Genomic DNA, 20,504 nt, shown 5'->3' with positions numbered 1-20,504 from the left:
CCCCAGCCACGTGAACAGCCTGACGGGGAGCAGGGCCTCATCTGGCCACCCCAGGCCTGGCCCTAACCCCCTGCCCAGCTGCCCCGGCCCCATGAACAGCCTGACAGGGAGCAGGGCCTCAGCTGGCTGCTTCAGGCCTGGCCCCAGCCCCACTGTGACCCCAGACCCCAAAGCATTAAAACTGGGTGTAAGTTCAGAGGCAGAGCCTCCAGGAGGGTTCGGAAGCCCAGGCAGAGAAGCTGGGCCTTGTGGGCGTCCTGGGAAGCACCAGGCTGGCCCAGCCCCTTCTGCTCATGAAGGGGTCACGCAGGGCAGACATGTGGCCTTGATGGGCTGTAGAGATGTCAGGGCCCCCGGCTGGGATGCGGGCACTCCCACCAGACAGCTCCCCGTGGTGACATAGCCCACGTCTCTGCCCCAGCTCCTCCCTGTCCCCACGTGGGCAGGGCACCCTTGGCACAGACATATCCAGAGAGGTGCTGAAACCGCAAGGGGGACCCAGCTCACAGCCTCACCCCAGCCCAGCCCTGTGGGGGCTGCTCCTTTGATGGGACGGGAGGGCCACCAGGAGGGGAGGCCACTCACCGGCAGGTCAGCCCCGCAATGAAGAGCAGGATAGCGCACACGTCCAGCTTGTTCCAGTAGTCACTGAAGTACACGAGCACCGCCTTCCGCAGCCCGCTCCCGTCAGGGTCATAGAAGAGCTGGAGGGGGGAGCAGGGACATGAGGGGCTGTGGGTCATCCTTCTCAGTTTCCCACCAACAAACCGGCGCCACTTCCTGGGCAGCTGAGAGTCAGGGAGGGGCTGCTGGCAGGAGAGGTGGCCCCCCGCTGAGCCCAGCTCCCCTCCCAAGAGGGGACCCCCACATTTTGCAGTGTCCTTCACAGCGGAGCCAGGGACTCACAAAATCCAGGACACCACTCAGTGATGTCACCCTTGGGGTGATAAGAGAGAGTTTCAAGCAAAAACCAATGCCTTGAGGGGGTCGGGTGGAGGAGGAGCAAGGGCGGGAGCGGCTGGCAGACCACAGGCTGCACTTTCTGAGGGGCCTCGCCCGGCTCTCAGTACCCATGTGGGGCTCACTGTGCATGGCATGGGGCCAAGGGCCACCATGAGAAAGTGACCAAGCCCGGGATGCTCCTGGGGGTAGGAGGGTCCACGGGTGGAGTGGGAGCAGGCTGGCCCACCTGCCGCAGCTCCTCGCACACCAGGGAGAAGAGCCAGACGTAGATGAGGCACTCGCAGCTGGAGGGCTGGGGCTGGAAGTCCACCATGAGCACGTAGGCAAACAGGCAGAGGAAGGCGAAGTAGGACAGGATGTTCATGTGGAAGACGACCACGGGCGCGCTGAAGAAGGCGCGGACGCGGGCCAGGCACCTGTCTGCCTGCAGCTCCCGGTTCCTGCGGAAGACATGGGCAGGGGAGACCACGGCCGTGAGGGGCAAGCTCAGCCATGGGTCACACCGCAGAAGGGAGGCCCAGGACTTGCGGCTGGCCACCCACCCTCCACGCATGGCTATGGTACGGGCCCGGCCAGACGGCCCTTCAAAGAGGTCCCCGAAGGGCCCTCGGGTTCCTTTAGGGCTATCAAAAAATCCTCAGGCCATGGTGGAACTCGGCCCCGGTGGATACTGGGCGACGGCAGTTCTCACTCTTCCCCAGCGCAAATCCCCTCCATCCTGGGACTGGTGGCAGCAGTGAACACACCCAGAGGGGGCATTTGGGAAGGGAGGTCTGGCCCCAAGCCCCAGCGGCCCTGCAGCCGGGCTGGCACCTGAAGGAGACGAGGCCAGTGTAGAGCAGCGGGAAGACCAACATGCACAGCACCAGGCGCCAGAGCCCATTGTCCACGCTGAGCTGGCCCCACCACACCTTGGTCAGGTAGGCCTGCGGACAGAAGGAGGGTTTCAGGGCGATGGGCCCCCCACCCACCCTGACCCTGTGCTCCCTGAGACTCCCAAGGAGGAGCGACTCTGCAGGCTCAAGCACGGCGCTCTGCCAGGCCCACAGGTGACGTGATGGGCAGCACAGTGGGCAGCTCTGGTCTGGTCCTGAGTCTGACAGCCCAGGAAGAGGCTCTGGGGGCAGGACCGGGCTCTCCCAGACCAGAAAGTGAGACTCAAACCTGGAGCCGGGCTCTGTCCCCCTGCCCCACTCTCACCAGCTGGCCCCTGAGTTCTCCCTGGGGTGGGTGGTGTGGGCAGAACTCCTCCCTACCAAGCCCCTGGGATCCAGCATGGCCAACTCAGCATGTGGTGACAGGATGAGGCTGTGCTCCAAGGAAGCACCAGGGCTCTGAGGGGCCCCCCGGTACACTACATGTCTCATGTCATCAAGGCAACGCCAGAGTGTCCTGCACTTGCTGCTCCAGGAGGATGTCGTGCCGCCTCCATGTATCCCTCCTGAGACCCCAGGTAGCAGGGGTGGGTGGAGCTGAGGCCTGGCCCTGGAGCCCTGCTGGGGGCTCCCAGGTAGGGACATCCATCCCGTGCAGAGGTGAGCCACCGCCTTCACAACTAACCACGCACTCTCACTCAGCATCGGCTCTCTCCTCAGCAAACAGTGAGGAGAGGGTATGCCTGTCTGCAGCAGGTGACCGATGGCCAGCGCCATCCCTGGGTCCCCACAGGACCCGACATGGTGACCTCCTGTGCTATCCACATGCACAGGAGGCTGCATCCGCCCCTGCAGAACCAAGGCAGGTATTTCTGGAAGGAGGCCCCCAGAACATCACCTGGATGCCCCCGTGAGACACGAACTTCATGTCCTTGGCCTCCAGGGCCAGCTGCAGGCAGGTGGTCCTGCCCCAGGCCTCCGACACGCGGACCAGCAGCTTCTGAGCCCTCTCCTCATTCTGCCGATAGCACTCAGTGAAGACCCCTGGATGGGAGAAGGTCTCGTCACAGCAGCCGGATCCTCACCAGGGGGAGCTGCAGACAGTGGTGGAGCACGGCCCCTCCAGACAGCACAGTGTGCACAGGGATGGGGCGAGGACCCCAGGGTCACCTATGAGGGCCCCGGGTCTGAGGCTGCAGCCTCAGAAGCTCACCAATGGCTCTCTGTTCGTACTCGTCCGCAAGCACCAGCATCTCCTCCAAGCTGTCCGTGTCCTCCTCCTCCTTGGACAACTCCTTTAGGATCTTGCTGCAGGCCAAGGCTGCCGCAATGCAGTCCTGGCTCTGGGTACCCAGGGGAGCCACCATGAGGCTCTGGATGGTCCTGCCCCAGGACCTTCAACATGCCACCACCCAGGCTGATGAGAGCAGAGGCCCTGAGACAGCACAGGCTGCGGGGCAAGGACTCAGTGTGGCTCCTTCCACATAAACCTCTGGGCTCACCCCAGGTCACATGCAAGCCCTGCTGTCAGTCAGTCTTCTGCACAGGCCAGGCAGCCCCCTTGCTCCCCAAGAACACAGACTGGACACAAGCACTCAAACAACTCTGCTGGCACAAGGCCCAGAGCTCTCTAGGCATCTGGTCAACCCCACTCAAGGAGCGCTCCCAAAGAGGAGAAACGAGGACCTGGCCATCACATGGCCCTGTCCAAGGCCAGGGCCTCACCCTCGGTGGCACCCCCAGTCCCAGGCACCACAGGGGGTGCCAAGAGAATCTCACAGGAGGCTCTCAATACTCAGCCCAGAGGCCCTGGGTCTGAAGGCAGCACTGGCCCGGGTGAGGGGTTGGTGTCAGAGCCTGGAAACCTGAGTTTGGTTTTTCTGGCCAATAAGCCCCACCAGGCATACTTGAGGCCACAGTCAGGCCAGCTCTGTCGCCCACCCCCTCCCCCAAGCACCTTGGGAGAGGGTGTACCTCCAAGAACCTTGGTGAGGGTTGGGGGGGCGGTGGTCGCCAGAGCCTCTGCCAGGACCCTGAGGGAGCTGGCTCTGAGAGCAGCCTGGATATGCTGGCTCAGAAAAGCAAGGCCTCTCTGAGAAAAATTATGAAACTTTACTTTCCTGTTAAAAGGAAAGCCAGCTTGAAATAAAGGAAAACCATGAGGGGAGTCCTGGCCTGCAGTGTTCTGCTTCTTAGGAAGCCGCCTAGCCAGTCCCTGCCATGGGTGATAAAGCCCCATGCGGGTCCGTTGACCAGGAGCTGCCCGGCCAGTCCCCTTCATTGAAAATGAAGCCAAACTCAGGCCAAGTTACCAGGAGCCACCCAGCTGACTGGTGGGAGTTCCCAGACAGCCCAGCAACAGCCTGGGGCGACGGCATCTGGGAAGCGCCCATCTTAGCGACAGATCATGCCTGAGCCCCCCAACCATCAATGGGAAGAGAAGCGGCCCCTCCAGGGGTGGAACGTGCCCACAGAGTCCACTGACACGGGCAGCCATGGGGCTGGAGCCTGGTCACTGGCCCACCGACAGTTGCAGTCTGCTGACCTGAGCCCAGATGATTTCTGCCAGCTCCCGGCGGTTCTGCACGATGGCCCAAATGAGAAGATCACGGACCGGATCTATGGTGAAGGTAGCTTGGCTTGATGAATGCTTGTAGGAGGACTGGGGATTCACTCCCTGCACCTGTGAGCAGCGGACAGTCAGCGCCCCCACCTGGCGGGGGACAGCTACTGAAGGCGCAGGACCTGAGCTCGGCCCCACTATCCTTGGAGGAAGAGCCCTGAAAGCCACTTTTCCAACAGCACTCAGATGTTCTCATGAACACTCACGCACACTGGGGTTTCTTAAGCACCACTCTGGAGACATGGAGAAACACCAAGAAAGTGCAATGCTCAGTTACTACCATCATTTGCAGACCCCTGCTACTCGCCAGGCATCCCAACGTTCCTTAGTCTTATGTGATAGCATCAAAATCTTTTTCTATGAAGTAAAATTCTAAGGAAAGTGAAAGTGAAGTCTCTCAGTCGTGTCCAACTCTTTGGGACCCCATGGACGGTAACCTACCAGGCTCTGAGGTCCATGGGATTCTCCAGGCAAGAATACTGGAGTGGGCTGCCATTTCCTTCTCCAGGGGATCTTCCCAACCCAGGGATCGAACCCAGGTCTCCTGCATTGCAGACAGACGCTTTACCATCTGAGCCACTAGGCAGAGTCGTAAAATTCTAAGACAGTCTGTTAATAGATTCATGCTGTGACCTCTTCAAGGGAACCTGCAGTGTCTCCTGCAGAGAAGACCAGCAAGAAAGACCAGACAGACAGAGTCACATGTGAGTGGGAGGGCTCTGGCCCCAGACACACTCAGTCTGCAGTGACACAGTCTACATTGATTCCAGGCTTCCTGGCCTATCTGTAAACAAACACATCCTCAGACAAGTCCATCCTCTGGAAGCAATTCCCAGAGAACACATTTCCCACATCACACACAAAACTACACTTTAAGTGATTTCAGAAATCATCTGAAGGCTCATCTTTATGAAAAAAAAAAGAAAGAAAAATTAATTCAACTTCTTAAATTACAGACATGGTTCAATATGAGCTTCCTCTTGGGACTTTCATAAGCACTTTCCAACTAGGCATCTTAAATATACTGGAATCAAGAAAACTAGAACCATGAATGTACAGAAACAAGCCACAGCCACTTCAGTCTCAGGGGTTCAGCACAGCTCACCTAGGACAATGGATGGATTTGCAAGCCTGAAGAAAGTACATAATTTTCTAGCAGGAAGAAAACAAAATTACTGTGATCTGAGAAGAGACAGGAAACCTAAACATCAGGACCATCAGGAAAGAAAAATAGAAAGTTATCAGAATTACTACCCAAAAAGGCGCTGGACTCCCAGGGGATTCTGCCCAGTGTGTAAGAGGCAGTGAACTCCAGCCACATAAACTGTCCCAGGGCAGAGAAAGAAGAAATTCTTCCCAGTGTTTTTACAAAGCTAACATAAAATTGATACCAGAACCTGACATATACAACTCTCCTCAAATAAAACGACAATTAAAGACAACATTCTGATGCGCTAAGTCCTTTCAGTCTGATTCTTTGCGACCCCATGAACTGTATGTAGCCTGCCAGGCTCTTCTGTCCATGGGATTTTCCAGGCAACAATACTAGAGTGGGCTGCCATGCCCTCCTCCAGGGGATCTTCCAGAAGCAGGGGTTGAACCAATGCCTCTTACATCTCCTGCTTTGGCCGGTGGGTTCTTTACCACTAGTACCACTGCAAACCCCTAAAAAAACGTTGGGACTCCAGCATCGGATTAAATACATGTTACTCTGAAATCAAGTTGAGATTCAAAATAGGGATAAAAAAGAATAATGACTTATAACTCACCAAGTTCATATGTCAAAGAAGAAGAGTATTGCAACTTCTCAGAAGGCATCTGACAAAATTCAGCCCTGAGGTGTCATTTGTAAAACTTTATTGAATCTTGAGAGGAGTTTCACTCACTTAAATATACCACAGATGCCAGCATTACACTTAATGCTTGGAAACTTCAGGATCCTCATCAAATAAAGATTCAGACTAGAAAACCCCTCCTATTAAAACCCCTCCTAGACGCCACACATGTGCGTCTCACGCAGACACAGATGAGCTATGTCGACCTGGCCACACAAACACCAATGGTGTGAGCAGGGCTCAGGGGAAGGGGCACAGGGGACAGCCTTTTCCCGCATAATTTTTTGTACTGTTGGAAGTTTTTAGAAAGGAAGCTCCTGGACTGAATTGTGTCCACCACTTTCATATGCTGAAGCCCCAACCCTAATGTGACTGTATTTGGAGATGATTCTTCACACATGGGCTGGATGAAACACAGCTGGAATCAAGACTGCCAGGAGAAATATCAACAACCTCAGATATGCAGATGACACCACCCTTATGGCGGAAAGAGAACTACAGAGCCTCTTGATGAAGGTGAAAGAGGACAGTAAAAAAGCTGGCTTAAAACCCAACATTCAAAAAACTAGGATCATGGCATCTGGTCCCATCACTTCACGGCAAATAGATAGTTTAATAATGGAAACAGTGACAGACTTTATTTTCTTGGCCTCTGAAATCCCTGCAGACAGTGACTGCAGCCATGAAATTAAAAGATGCTTGCTTCTTGGAAGACAAGCTATGACAAACCTAGACAGCTTACTAAAAAGCAGAGACATTACTTTGCCGACAAAGGTACATATAGTCAAAGCTATGGTTTTTTCGAGTAGTAGGGATGTGGGAGTTGGACCATAAAGAAGATCGAGTGCCAAAGGATTGATGCTTCTGAACTGTGGTGTTGAAGACTCTTGAGAGTTCATTGGACTGCAAGATCAAACCAGTCAATCCTAAAGGAAATCAGTCCTGAATATTCATTGGGAGGACTGAGGCTGAAGCTGAAACTCCAATACTTTGGCCACCTGATATGAAGAGCCGACTCATTGGAAAGACCCTACTGCTGGGCAAGATTTAGGGCAGCAGGAGAAGGGGACAACAGAGGACAAGATTGTTGGATGGTATTATCGACTCAGTGGATAGGAGTTTGAGTAAGCTCCAAGAGGTGGTGAAGGATAGGGAAGCCTGGTGTGCAAAGAATCAGACACAACTGAGCGACTGAACAACAACTTTATGCATGTGATTAAGGTTAAGGGAGGCCATAGAAGTGGGGCCCTGATCCAACAGGACCCTAGCCCTAGGGTGCCTGGGAGGAAAGGAACCCATACCGGGCGCCGTGAGGATGGAGCCAGAAAGTTCTCGGTCCTCTGCAGGCCAGGAGGAGAGGCCTCACCAGAAGCTCACCTGTCAGCACCAAGACCTTGACTTCCAGCCTCCAGAGAAGGGAAAAGAAGATGCCCACCATGTAACCTGCCCCATCTGTGTTATGACGGCGAGAGCCGACTTTCCCAGTAACAATAATAGCTTGTGTTTCAGAGCTCCAAAGCTGGCCAGCACTCACACTGATTTTGACGCTGGGCACTGTGAAGAGGCGCTGCTGGTCGCTGGAGTGGGGCCGGGAGTATAGCAGCTGCGTGGAGTCCCCGAGGAGCTCCCGGAGCACCTGGGCCACACGCTGCAGGAGCACACCAGGGTCCAGGCGCTCAGGCTCCCCGCCAAGCACCCTGTCCAGCTTGCAGTGGAACAGGCAGGTGGGCTCCAGGTTCTGGTACAGGTAGAACAGGGTGGCCTGGGAGACGAACTCCTTCAGCTGCACCCCGTTCTCCAGGAAGAGCTTCACGAACTCGGGCTTGTTGGTGATGAGGGCGGCCACCATCATGGGGTACAGCTCTGAGGGCTGAAAGGGGGCCATGGGGGCCATGTGGTTGGTCACCAGCCTTCAGGCCCCGATCTTGGTATCCCCAAGACAGGGATGCTGTCGTCTCCCACTTCGGGAGGAGGAGGCATGCCAGTCGCCCTCACCAAGGACAGGGCTGGAGTCTGGACAAGCCCCAGCCAGCCCCTCCCTAGGGCAAACCCCGGAAGTCTCACCTTCCACTGTCGCTCATCGGTGAAGATCTCACTCTGGGCAATGTCCACGCGGTTCCACGCCACCGCCAGGTTCAGCTGGTGGTCCCAGTTCTCATGGCCAAAGTGGTCGAGGCTCCGAGAAGCTACAGGTAGAAGCACACACACTGGGGACTTCATCTGGGCTTCAGAGCCACTTCAAAGCCCAACAAAGTCAGAGTGGGGTCAGCAAGTCGTCCCCATCGTTTCAAGTGAATAGATAAGGTGCTCAGTCACGAACCGCCCCACCCCACCACACACACGCCTTCATGCAATCACTTTTCCTTTCAGGCTACCATCAGACCATCTTTGGGTTTCTGTCTTCACTCTTGCTTACCCCAGCTCCCAGCCCTGGCCCCAGGTCCTGCTCAAGCCCCCCGCCCTAAGTTTAAAGGAGACACGGTTCTCTGGAAGGCAGGCACTTTAACATTCACTTTCAAAGCTTAGACCACGAAAGCCAGCACATGTCCTTCTTTGCCTTGTTTGCAGAACCACCACCTCACCCCGGTTCTCAGTGCAACTATTTGCCCAACTAGTTTCTGCTCTTTCTGGACTAACATTTTAAAACATGGGTTGTTATTTAGGGAAAAGAAAAAAGAACTCCGACCCTTACCTCACAACACACACAGAAAGTAACCTGAGATGAATCACAAACCTACACGTAAAGGCTGTGGCTATGGAAGAAAGTATTTGCAACCGCAGGAAAGGAAAAGATTTCCTGGGATGTGAAGAACATAAATAATGAAGGAAAAAAATTGGTAAACTAAAATGTTACCAATAGGACTTTCCTGGTGGTCCAGCGGTTAAGACTTCAAACTTCCACTGCAGGAGGTTGTGGGTTTGATCCCAGTTGGGGAACTAAGATCCCACAGGCCATACGGTGTGGCAAAAAAATTGAATAGATACGTGTATATCCCTTCTGCTCCCTAAAGATACCTTGGAGGACATAAAAGAGCAGACCATGAACCAAGAGAAAACATCCCAGCATATAGGTCCAACACAGGATTTGCACAAGGATATACCAAGAACTCTTAAACCTCCACAAAAGAGACAAATAACCAATTAAACATGGACAAAAGATCTGACAGACACTTCATCGAGATGAAATGGAAATGGCCAACAAGCCCGGAGACACAAATTCAAACCACACAGCGATCTGGCTTCACACCCACCAGGAGGGCTACAGCTTCACGGACTGACAGGACCAAGTGTGGGTGAGGGCGCAGAGCAGCCTGGACCCACACCCACAGCGTGGGGACCAGTGCACAGAAACAGAGTGAACGCTTCCCGCTCTGCCATCGCTGCTGGCCTGGGGCCGGCCTCCCTGCAGGGTGAGGGGCCATTCAGCCCAGAACAAATGCTCCTGGGCACCAGGGATGTCATGTCCAGGTCCATGCCGGCAGGAAGGACAGGGAAGCATGGGTCTCACCCCAGAGTTGGGAGAGGCAGGAAGTGTGGGTCCCGGGAGAACAACCTGAAGGGCAGAAATGAGACTAAGGAGTGGAAGTTGGCCAAGAGTTCTATGGTCTCCCGGATGCCTAAGTTTGGAGTCTCCCTTGCACTTGGACTCTGTCACTGGAGACACAGGAGTTAGACAGGAGACAGAGAGTGGGGAGACAGGAGCGGACATCCGAGGCTCTTTCTTCCCACCCTAGAATTTTATGAGGAACTGTGAAGACCATGAAAGGGTAAATCAGTACAGGCTGCACTCAGATTTCAGGTAAGAAGGTGAGTTGAGAAAGGCGCCTACACCCCAACATCAGTGACTGGCACCACCTGCCCAGGGGGAGCGTGAGGTGGCGTGGCGAGGTCCAGCTGCTCTCTGACCAGCCCGTCTGCCCATGGGTGGTCTTTCCTCTGGACTAGGACTCTGGCTCCTCCCCCACATCCTCACCGCGCCTGACCCTCACCTTTCAGCAAGGCCTGCAGGATGGCCACGTCCACGTCCTGCTGGCCATCCTTCCCTTCCCGGAACACAGTGAGCAGCTGCCGCCTCCGGACGATGTCTTGAATCTGCAACAGGCATTTTCCGCATGAGGTTCCCCCAACCTCTTCAAAGAGCACCTGAAGAACCAAGGCCCTGGACACAGAACCGGAGCCCCAGGCAGGAGTCTCTCCTGCCGTGTGGCCAGGACCACCACCTTGCCTCGCCCCCACGCCCAGACGGTGATGAAGATGAAGATGTGTGAGGACCAAACACATGGTGTTTTCGAGTGGCCTTTGGGGTAGAATCTCCAGCTCACTGATCAGTGGTATCTGTTCAACACCCAGCAACGCTTAACTGAAGACCTCCGCCTGGTCCTCTGCCTGGGCCCTGCCTACCTACCTGTCAATCACCAATCTATCTATCCTCTATTTCCTGTCCCCTTTCTATCTAGCTGTCACCCATCTCATCTACCTATCATCTCTCAGCTGCCAGAACTGTGGTGCTGGAGAAGGCTCTTGAGAGTCCCTTGGACTGCAAGGTGATCAAACCAGTCAATCCTAAAGGAAATCAGTCCTTAAAGTTCATTGGAAGGACTGATGTTGAAGCTGAAGCTCCAATACTTTGGCCACCTGATGGGAAGAGCCAACTCATTGGAAAAGACCCTGATGCTGGGAAAGATTGAAGGCAGGAAGAAAAGGGGACGACAGAGGATGAGATGGTTGGATGGTATCACAGACTCAATGGACATGAGTTTGAGCAAACTCCAGGAGATGGTGATGGACAGGGAAGCCTGGAGTGCTGCAGTCCATGGGGTCGCAAAGAGCTGGACATGACTGAGCGACCTAATGACAAGACCTGCCACCAGTCACTGCTCCCTTGAACTTTCACCCTGAGGCAGGGGTGGGCCTCAGCTGGTTCCTCACAGCCCAAATCTTCAGACTCCACTCCCAGCTCCCAGGCCACCACGCCCAGCCCTACCTGCTTTCCTGCCCTCCCCCACCCCCTTCCCCTCAGCCTGGACATGGCTCTTGCCTCTGTACCCTCTATAAAGACTTCTCCCACCTAGAGGGCACCTCATACACCCTGCCTCCACCTCTAAGACCCCAACCTTCCCCATCCCTCAGGATCCAGCTTTCATGTCAACTCCAAAATGCCAAAATGTCTCTCTTCCCAACCCTACCTCATCCTCCAGCCAAAACCTCTCCTGGATTTAACCCTACTCCTGATTCACAGGACAGAGTAGCTACTGAGCTTGTGCGTTGACCAGGCACTAAGTACTTTCCCAGGTGGCCCTGCTCCATCCTCTGAGTCTAAGCCCCAATCACCCCTGATCTGTAGATAAGACAGCAGGACTTCTGAGAGAGGGCCAGCACTCCTGACACCAGCAATGTGGTGCTGGCTGCGGGTCAACAAGAAGACCCCCAGGGCAGATATCCGCATCCTCCCGGGGCTGCACCTGTGTACCCACCATGGGGCAGAGCAGCCCCAAGGCGTGTGGAGTGAATCAGTGATCACAGCTCTGGGGGCCCCCTCCCCACTGAACAGGAGCCACCATCGCGGGCAGCCCCCTGGCTGAAGACTGGCATGTATGAAACACCATTTTCAGGCCTTGACTCAGAATGGATTGATAACACAAGCTCCTTTAAATCTCAGCAGATTAGACCCACTTCTGAGAATCGCCTGAATAATTTACAAGCTAACTGAGGGAAGGCCAAAGGCCTGCCGGCCAATACCCACCAGCTCCATGAAGAGCTGATTTGACGTCCACAGTGAAAACACCCCCCAGAGCCTTAAGAGGTCCGCTGAGGCCACAAGAAGACAGGCGAGAGAGGGTCGCTGTGCTGCCTCTGGAACCTGTCCTGCTCGCCCTGGGCCGCCTGCTGCCGTCCCCCTACCCAGCTCCCATCGGGGGCCCCAACCCTCTGCTTGGTCTTTGGCTGGTCCACAAGGCCTGAAATTGGACGTGGTTAGAACCAAGCTGCTCCACAGACTTGCCCTGAAAGGAGACCGTCAGGCACTTAAACTGTGAGCCTCCAGGAGATTTAACAATCTGGTTTAGCATCTACGGAATATATGACAGACACAGACCCCAACTGCTTTGTCAGCCTCAACTTACTGTTGGGGAAACCGAGGGTCAGAGAGGCCCTGACTGCCTCCATCCCACAAAGAATCCTGCCAGGAAACAGGGGTCAAGGGACCTCAGGACAGGTGAGCCCAGGCCCCAAGGGCTCAGAGCATGGCCGGACTGCAGGGTCAGTAGGACCACTGGGGCTGGGGGCGGCCGTGGCGGCAGGGCTCTCTACCAGTCAAGGACTTCGTGGGTGTCGAGGGCTCGCCTAGCCACTCTCCTTCCCACCTGCCCCGCCTTTGGAGGCTGGGGCCAGGCCATGTGTCCCTCTGTAGAGCTCAACAGGACCCCCAAAATCTGCACTGGGGATTTGACCAATTCTGAGGCCCGTTCCAAATGCCCCAGATGATCCAACTGACTCAAAGGGCGTGAAAGAGAAGCTCCTTCTTTCCAGGACTTGGAGAGACGTCCCATGTACACTCCTGCACCACCTCCCCTCCCAGCCCAGTAAGAAGCCTGTCTGTAAGGTCTTCAGAAGAAGAAGCCTTGCAAGGTCTTCACCTGCCTGTATCCGGTGTCATCTCCCACTCTAGCCATGGAAGAGCAAAGTACTGATGCGTTTTACAGCAAAATTACTGAAATGCAGGGCAATCGTGGTCCTGGGCTATAACAGCCATGCTCTCCCCACGGGTCAGGAGAAGGGTCCGAGCCAGACCATTCGGAGTGGGGGTGCCCATGAAGTTCACTGCTCAGGAGTTGAGGGGATGGGCAGAAAGCCATGTACGAGAGACCCCCGCCCACTCCCTCGACCAGAGCAGCCCACTATCATCCAGTTCATATGGTCACGTTCCAGAAAACTCTTTGGAGTCCAGTGGGCTAGCTAGAAAATGTCACACTAGAAAGAGAGAAAGAAAAGAGACAATGAAGACAACAGGCTGATGGTTCAGGTCCCAGCCATCCGGACAGCCCGAGTCTGGTCAACAGTGATGAACCAGAGCTGACTGCTCGGTTCTGGCGCTCGGGCTGGGCTTGCGTAGGGCACTGACAGCAGGGAGCTGTGAAGATAAACAGAAACCCTCTACGACCTGTGCTTTTTCCAAGAATCTAAAATGGTCCCAAAACAAGGAGAGAGGACAGGCAGGCTCGCAAAGCAAGGCTGAGTCCTCTTTGAATGATCTGTCCCTGGATGTGTAGCCCCAAGGTCAGGTCCCCAGCTCCCTGTGTTTCCACTCAGCATCTCCTCCCATGGCAGGGTGGGGGTCCCCTCTTTGGGTGGAACTAGCTCCCTCCCAGGACTCGAGTCTCCAAAACCACTGGCGACGGGATTCCCTCTGGAATGCTGGTCCTAGGATGGGCCGGACCACGGATGCCTCTATCTGGGGGTGCATGTGAAACCACCCCCAGATCACCACATGGTTCCCAGAGCCACTCAGGCCCCCATCTGATACATCTACATGTCTCCCCACCTTCACAACCCCAGAAGGTGGGCCCTGCTACCCACTGCCATCACTTGCAGCACCCCAGCTGCCTGAATCTGGGCTCCCCACCCCTCTGCCACCCCCAGGGCCTCAGCACCAGCCTCACACCCACCCAGTGCACAGGGTCCTCCTTCCAGGATGGCCGTGGCTCCTGCCCTGTGTTACCTGTCCACCTGGAGTTCTGCAGGTGGAGGCCCAGCACATCCTCCCTTGCAGGGCAGCGTGCTGCCTCAGCCAACAGCTCCCCGCCTGCCTGGCTCACAGCCCCCACCCCTGCAGATGGCTCCCGTGCCCAGCCCAGGTCAGCCAGGGCCTCTGAGTCTCGGTTATGCGTGTCCTGGTCCCGCTGGCCAGGCTGACAGCGTCTAACCTATGGCTGCAGGTTCACACCTGGTAACTGACGCACCCATCAGCCTCACCTTTTTGGTCCACTCCACGATCTTACTTTCAGTGAAGGTCTCAAACATCCCCTGGAAGAACATGCTCAGCTTCTGCTGAATCAGGGAGATCGTGATCTCAGAGATGGGCAGGCCGGCTACCTGTGCGATGACGTCAGCCACGCGGCCCGAGCCCTCCACAACCACGCAGGGGGTGCCGTTGGTGATAGCATTGTAGATGGTCTGCAACACAGGGGCCAGTATGAGCCCACCCACACCCACTCCTCCTAAAACGGAGGGTTCTCCGAGAGCCCTGCTGTCTGGCTACTGAAGGTTTGTTCTTGTTGTTTAGTCACTCAGTCGTGGTCGGTTCTTTGTGACCCCATGGACTATAGCCTGCCAGGCTCCTCTGTCCATGGGATTCTCCAGGCAAGAATACTGAAGTGGGTTGCCATTTCCTTCTCTAGGGGATCTGACCCAGGGATCAGACCTGCGTCTCCTGCATTGGCAGGGGGACTCTTTACCACTGAGCCGCCAGGAAAGCCCTGCTGGGAAGTTTACTGAAGACATTTACTTGGTGCGCTCCTCTGCTCAGAGGGGAGGGCGCTGACCCTGATATACATGGGGTACACACCCGACATGCCACCTCTCTCAGGCCTGTCACTTGACACCACTGTCATGAAAGATTGGGACGTTTCCACCCCCTAACGTGTGGACACGAGAGCCGTCCCCAGAAAGAATGGGGCACTGCCTGGGCCAGAGTTCCACACCCTCCTTGAGACCCAGGGTCAGACAAGGACATGAAGGGAGACCCCCAGAGACCAGGGTGAGAGCACCGTGAGGAATGGGCACCACCACAGCAGGAAGGATGACCTGCTCTGAGCACTGCTGCGGGAGAGTCTGGGAGGTAGTGGGGGGGATCAGACACATCCTGCCCCCCGAGGCACCCCAGGACCTATGCTGACCCCCTGAGTTTACTAAACATAAACAGAACATCATGCTCTGCCCCAATTCAAGATGTGGGCAGGGCCAGGCTCCCTCCAGTGGCTAGAAGCTGAACTCCCTGCCTCCTCCAGCTCTGCTGGATGCCACTTTCTTGGCTTGGGCCCACATCGCTGCAGTCTCTGCTCTTGGTCACGTGACCTCCTCCTTGTCTAGGGACACTTGTCATGGCATTTAGGACCCACCTGGATGGTCTGTGCTAAGATCCTTAGCTTCATCACATAAGCAAAGATGGTGTTTCCAGATGACAAAGCATTCACAGCCTCCAGGTTTTAGGACCTGATATCTTGGCGGGGAGTATCACTTATCCCGCCTGCTAGAGCACCCATTCCTGGTATGAAAGATGTAGAGCTGTCTGTCTGTCCTGCCCACCTCTCTCCATCCCCAGGGTGGCTTCCCTGCCGAGTACATCATGGATGAGGGAGGCCAAGGGCACCTGACCTGCCTGGACAGCAACCACTCCCACTTCATCCTTGTGGATGACAGGACCCACGGCCGCCATCATGTGGCCAAGAGCAGAGACTGGAGTGATGTGGGCACAAGCCAAGAAAGTGGCATCCACCAGAGCTGGAGGAGGCAGGGAGTTCAGCTTCTCCAGGGCAATCCTGCAATTGTAATCATCCTACAATCCTATGGCAGAGGTCAGTTTGGCCCGAGTTCCATGAGGCAGGCACACTCCCTGCTGGACATCGGTTCTGCATGAAGCTCCGTGGCCGTGTGTCAGAACCTGCTTTACACTCAGCTGCTGAGTGTAAAGGGGCTGGGGTTGGGGGTTGCTGAGGGCTGTACTTTGAGGACCCCTCCTGGGAGCCTGAGTGCAGAGCTATAGAAGCCCCCCACAGGCTGTCCAGGGGTCCTACAGGTGAGGGCTGCAGTCCCTCTGGAACCCCTCTTTGCTCTGTGCTGGTCAAGCCCCAGGACTGACCCTCCCATGGCAGGGCCTCTCAGGAGGCTCCAGCCCACCCACCCAGAGAGACTGCGCATGGTGAACGCACTTCCCTCTGTCAGTGGACAGGCTCTCTGCCCCCTCTTGCTGACAGCCTCCCTGGGAGGCAGGCCACAGCACTCTGGGCAGTTACTCACCCACCACAGAACTTGACCCAAGACACCCATCCCCAAAAGGACTCACGTTCAGTGTGCCGGGGCCCCCTTCCAGCACCACGCAGACAATCGGGATCTTGATAGCCACGCCTAGGATGAAGCAGGGAGCATAGTTCAGGACCATGGGCTCCGAGCATCCCCTGGGGCCTTCCCCGCTCCTGCCAGCTGCTGCAGCCTAACAACACTCTGGGAACCCCAATATGCAGTGGAACTTGAAAACCTCAGCTCAAAGGTGTCTAACCAACCAGCAAAACATGTGCAGAACCCTGTGTATTTGACCTCCCAGCGCCCTAGGATCCATCCCACCCCAGCCACAGAGGAAATGAGATCAAAGCCTGAGCTCTGACTCCTTCACACTCTGGTTTCCGGACTGAGGTATGTGTGTAGTGAAGGGACCACAGGGTGCTCTGTGTCCTGAGTGCCTGCCTAGCCTTTCCTTATGTTAAAGGGGCGTGAGAAGATGACCCCCTGACCAAGTATACAGATGTCCAGGTGTGTTCTGATGGCCGCCCCAGCACCCCACCCACCAAATGTCCTGGCTACGGCCAGCTGAGCCCCAGACCCCTGGACCAGCCTGCTCCCGTCTCCTCCAAGTGCCCTAGAAAGTGGGCCCCGCTCACCTCCCCTCTCCTTGGTCTGCTGCGATATGAACTTCTCCAGCTTTGTCCTCAGGGGAATCTCGACCCCATAGCGGCCGTGGGTCCCATCGTCCACAAGAATGAAGTGGGAGTGGTTGCTGTCCAGGCAGGTCAGGTGCCCTTGGCCTCCCTCATCCACGATGTACTCGGCAGGGAAGCCGCCCTGGGGATGGAGAGAGGTGGACAGGACAGACAGACAGCTCTACATCTTTCACGCCAGGAATGGGTGCTCTAGCAGGCGGGATAAGTGATACACCCCGCCAAGATATCAGGTCCTAAAACCTGGAGGCTGTGAATGCTCTGTCATCTGGAAACATGGTCTTTGGTCACGTGATGAAGCTAAGGATCTTAGCACAGACCATCCAGGTGGGTCCTAAATGCCATGACAAGTGTCCCTAGACGAGGAGGAGGTCACGTGACCAAGAGCAGAGACTGCAGCGATGTGGGCCCAAGCCAAGAAAGTGGCATCCAGCAGAGCTGGAGGAGGCAGGGAGTTCAGCTTCTAGCCACTGGAGGGAGCCCGGCCCTGCCCACGTCTCAATTCTGGCCAAGTGGTACTGGCCTCAGTCTTCTGTGTTCAGAAATGCGAGAGAATACACTCCGTTGCTTTAAGCCATCAGTTCTGTGGTCACTTGGGACACAGGTCCAGGAGAGCTGGCTATGGACCTGTGCACACGGCCCCTGGATGCCACAGAGGAGGGCAGGTGGTGCCGCTGGAAGTCCTCTGAGCTCAAGATGGGGAGAAAAGTGAAGCGTGATGTTGGAAGTCAGCCAGTATCTCTCGGCCTCAAATTTCCACTCTGTAACGACGTTCAAGACAGAGCCCATCCGGCCCACTAAGCACATCTGTGACGTGGACACGGAAGGACAGCAGCCGAGGGGCCTGGTGACCGGCATCTGTGACTGACATGAGGAGTCATTTTGCAGAGGACGTGCTCCCCAGGAAGTGGATGCACAGCTCCCCCCCAGGAAGGCCAGAGCCTCGCTCATCAGTCAAACCTCGTGGGACAGTTGTCATCACACCTCCTCGGTGTGTCAAGGAGAATTTTATTTTGGGGCCAGTGTTTCCCCCCAAACTTCCGTGTGCTCATTATGCCAAATCTGCTGTGTCCTCAAAAAATCTTACTGGATGAACCAGTTCTCTTTTCCAATTCACATCCTCACATTTAAGCAATTGTTTCTCAGGCCTGCACCCAGGTGAATGGACGCAGGAAGGCTTTGTCTTCAAGCTCAGAAGAGAAGCTCACGGGAGGGGAAACAGGGAACTATTGAGCCCTGGGCTAAAAGGCCAGGCTCTGGGATCTGAAAACCCAGATGCTGGTAGGCTGTATGCTCCCAGCCATGCTACACCTTTGCAAAGTCCATTTCTCATCAGAGTGGTGTTAGGAGGGCCCCCAGACCAGCGGCAGCTCTGGCAGCTCTTACGTGGACCCATCCTATGATCTTGAGGGAGGAAACCAGAGTCCAGGCAAGGTGCTTACTCTCCTGGGGTCACCAGGGTCTGGGGGGTTGGGGGGGATTTGAGCCTGGGTCTCCCACGTCCCTATCCAGCCACTTCCCGTGACACTGCACTTACCCTGGGTGTCCAAGGGGTGGCCCGTTCACTGACCGCTGGCTAAGATCCTACCCCACCACCTCCCTGCTGTGCTCCGACCCGCCCAGAAGCAGTCTCCAGCTCACCGTGGGGTGGATCAGGCTCTCCCGGTTGTGCAGGGCGCCCCACGTGGCGATCCCGATGGTGACCACTTCCCCTTCGCAGAAGCTGCCACTCAGGCTGAAGTTCCGCACCGCCTCGCCCACCTGCTTCATCACGCCAGTGTGGGACCCCCCGGTGATGACCCAGGCCCCTGGGGAGGAGCAGAGGGACACCTGGTGCCCTGCAGACTCTGCTCCAAGGCTTTCAAACTCATTGTCAGGTGTGAGCCCCACCACGATCAGGTTTTCCTGTGGCAGTCAGGACCCGTGATGTTCCACGATGCTCGGTCAGGTGGGGGCAGGAAGGCGACCCCGTCTCTGACTGTAGGCCCTGCCCTCTCCCCCACCTCCCTGTTGCCTCCCTCTGTCCTGCTCTCAGGAACATGGCATCTCAGAACTTTCTCTAAATGCTTCTGTTTTGAAGCATCATCAGTGGGGAGCCAACCAGAGCTGGGTCTACACCATGAGCAAGCCAGGTACAGCAGTAGGAAGTGGGTGAATCTGATCAGACACTCCCCACCTGGCCCGGGCCTGGGCCCAACTCGATGATCCACAAGGGCTGGCCAGTCCAAGGCCCTGACTCTGCCTTCCAGGGGTCCTCTCGCCCACCCAGCACTCCCAGGCCTGAGCACCACCCATGGTCTGGGCCTCAGTCCCTCTGTCCCTGCTCTACCTGAGGTCTGGGCCACCTTGAGGAGCCCTCTTCGGAAAATGCTCTTCAGCCTGGGCTTCATCTTGAAGTCCTTGGCCCCACCGGTCACGGAGATGAGCAGGTTGGGGGCATCCAGGCCCCACTGCTGGGTCATGAGCTGGTAAATCAGGCTGGAGGGAGTGTCCTGGGAGAGGCGGACATACTGCAGGGAGGTCAGAAGACCCTGGGGGTCAGTGGGTGGCCAACCGAGGCCCCAGAACCTGGCCACCCTGCCCCAGCCATGCCTGACAGCCCCAGGCAGGCAGGTGGACAGACGCTCACACTGGGTCCAGACGAAGCAAGAGTGGCTGCCCCCAAGCAGGTCGCCAATTGAGAGAAAGGGGAGGCAAGGGCTGAGAAGAGAGGCCAACCGGGGGGAGGGAGGGGAGCAGCCCTGGGGTCTCTCTGTTGACGGTGCCCCAGCCTGAGCCCCACGGCCTGACTCCAGTCTCCCCACAAGGCAACGTGGTGATGCATCAACAGCAGCTCATAGAGGGGTGGGGCTTGGAGGTGGTGCTGAGGAAGGCAGCTCTGGGGCCAAGTTCACCTGTACAACATGCTGTTTAGCCTCTTTGGCCATGTGGGCAGCGACTCTAAGAAATCGAGGAGGAGGATCACACCCAGCCAATAAGAGGCTGGGGTCCCAGAACTGCAGCACAGAAACAAGTGACCCCACCAGACCCCTCAGGGCAGAGCTACCCACGAGCTGTCATAGAACCCTCCAGAAGGTGGGTTAAAGCCAGGGGACTGGGACTCTGATTCAGCAGGGCAGGGGTGGGGCCCTAGTCTGCTTGGCAACGCTGCTGGCCCAGTGACCACCCTGAAATTCGCAGCACCAGAGGGAGACGCCGGCCAGGCCTTGGCCCCCTGCTGTTCCCATCCGCACCCCCGTGCCCCCGGGCAGGCCTGGGGCCCTAACCCACCCTGCTCCACCACCTGCAGGGCTCTCAGCTCTACTACTGGCTCTCCTTGCCAGCCCCAAGGCCTCCCCACTGCCCATCACCCCCGCCTGCGTGCCGTGTGCTCTCCTGCTCCCTCCTGGCAGTGACAAAAGCCATTCAGGCCACCCCCTGAACTTGCCATTGTGCCCCGCCCACACCTCTCCTGGAGCCCTGGCAACAAATCCCCTGAGGGCACCATGTAGCTCTATTT

General features: G+C 56.5%; 1 protein-coding gene across 9 annotated transcripts in view; it reads right to left on the bottom strand.

Annotated features, from left to right (window-relative positions):
- The window catches only part of TRPM2 (transient receptor potential cation channel subfamily M member 2), a 51,367-nt gene that overhangs the window by 16,738 nt on the left and 14,125 nt on the right, over nt 1-20,504 (bottom strand). For 8 of the 9 annotated variants that reach the window (XM_027547495.1, XM_027547477.1, XM_027547427.1 and 5 more), the window contains 14 exons: nt 19,335-19,515; nt 18,647-18,813; nt 16,949-17,129; nt 16,357-16,418; nt 14,268-14,468; nt 10,286-10,388; nt 8,361-8,482; nt 7,831-8,166; nt 4,384-4,521; nt 3,052-3,181; nt 2,737-2,882; nt 1,777-1,889; nt 1,190-1,403; nt 586-704 (listed from right to left, as the gene is read on the bottom strand). In XM_027547495.1, the coding sequence (XP_027403296.1) occupies nt 586-704; nt 1,190-1,403; nt 1,777-1,889; nt 2,737-2,882; nt 3,052-3,181; nt 4,384-4,521; nt 7,831-8,166; nt 8,361-8,482; nt 10,286-10,388; nt 14,268-14,468; nt 16,357-16,418; nt 16,949-17,129; nt 18,647-18,813; nt 19,335-19,515 (2,213 nt within the window). The remainder of the gene's footprint in view (nt 1-585; nt 705-1,189; nt 1,404-1,776; nt 1,890-2,736; nt 2,883-3,051; nt 3,182-4,383; nt 4,522-7,830; nt 8,167-8,360; nt 8,483-10,285; nt 10,389-14,267; nt 14,469-16,356; nt 16,419-16,948; nt 17,130-18,646; nt 18,814-19,334; nt 19,516-20,504) is intronic. The other variant, XM_027547467.1, reaches the window with a different exon arrangement.

The sequence above is a fragment of the Bos indicus x Bos taurus genome, chromosome 1 (assembly GCF_003369695.1).
Source record: "Bos indicus x Bos taurus breed Angus x Brahman F1 hybrid chromosome 1, Bos_hybrid_MaternalHap_v2.0, whole genome shotgun sequence".
In the NCBI taxonomy this organism is placed as follows: domain Eukaryota; kingdom Metazoa; phylum Chordata; class Mammalia; order Artiodactyla; family Bovidae; genus Bos; species Bos indicus x Bos taurus.
The sequence above is the reverse complement of the archived record's forward strand: the minus strand, read 5'-3'. Positions and strand labels throughout refer to the sequence as shown.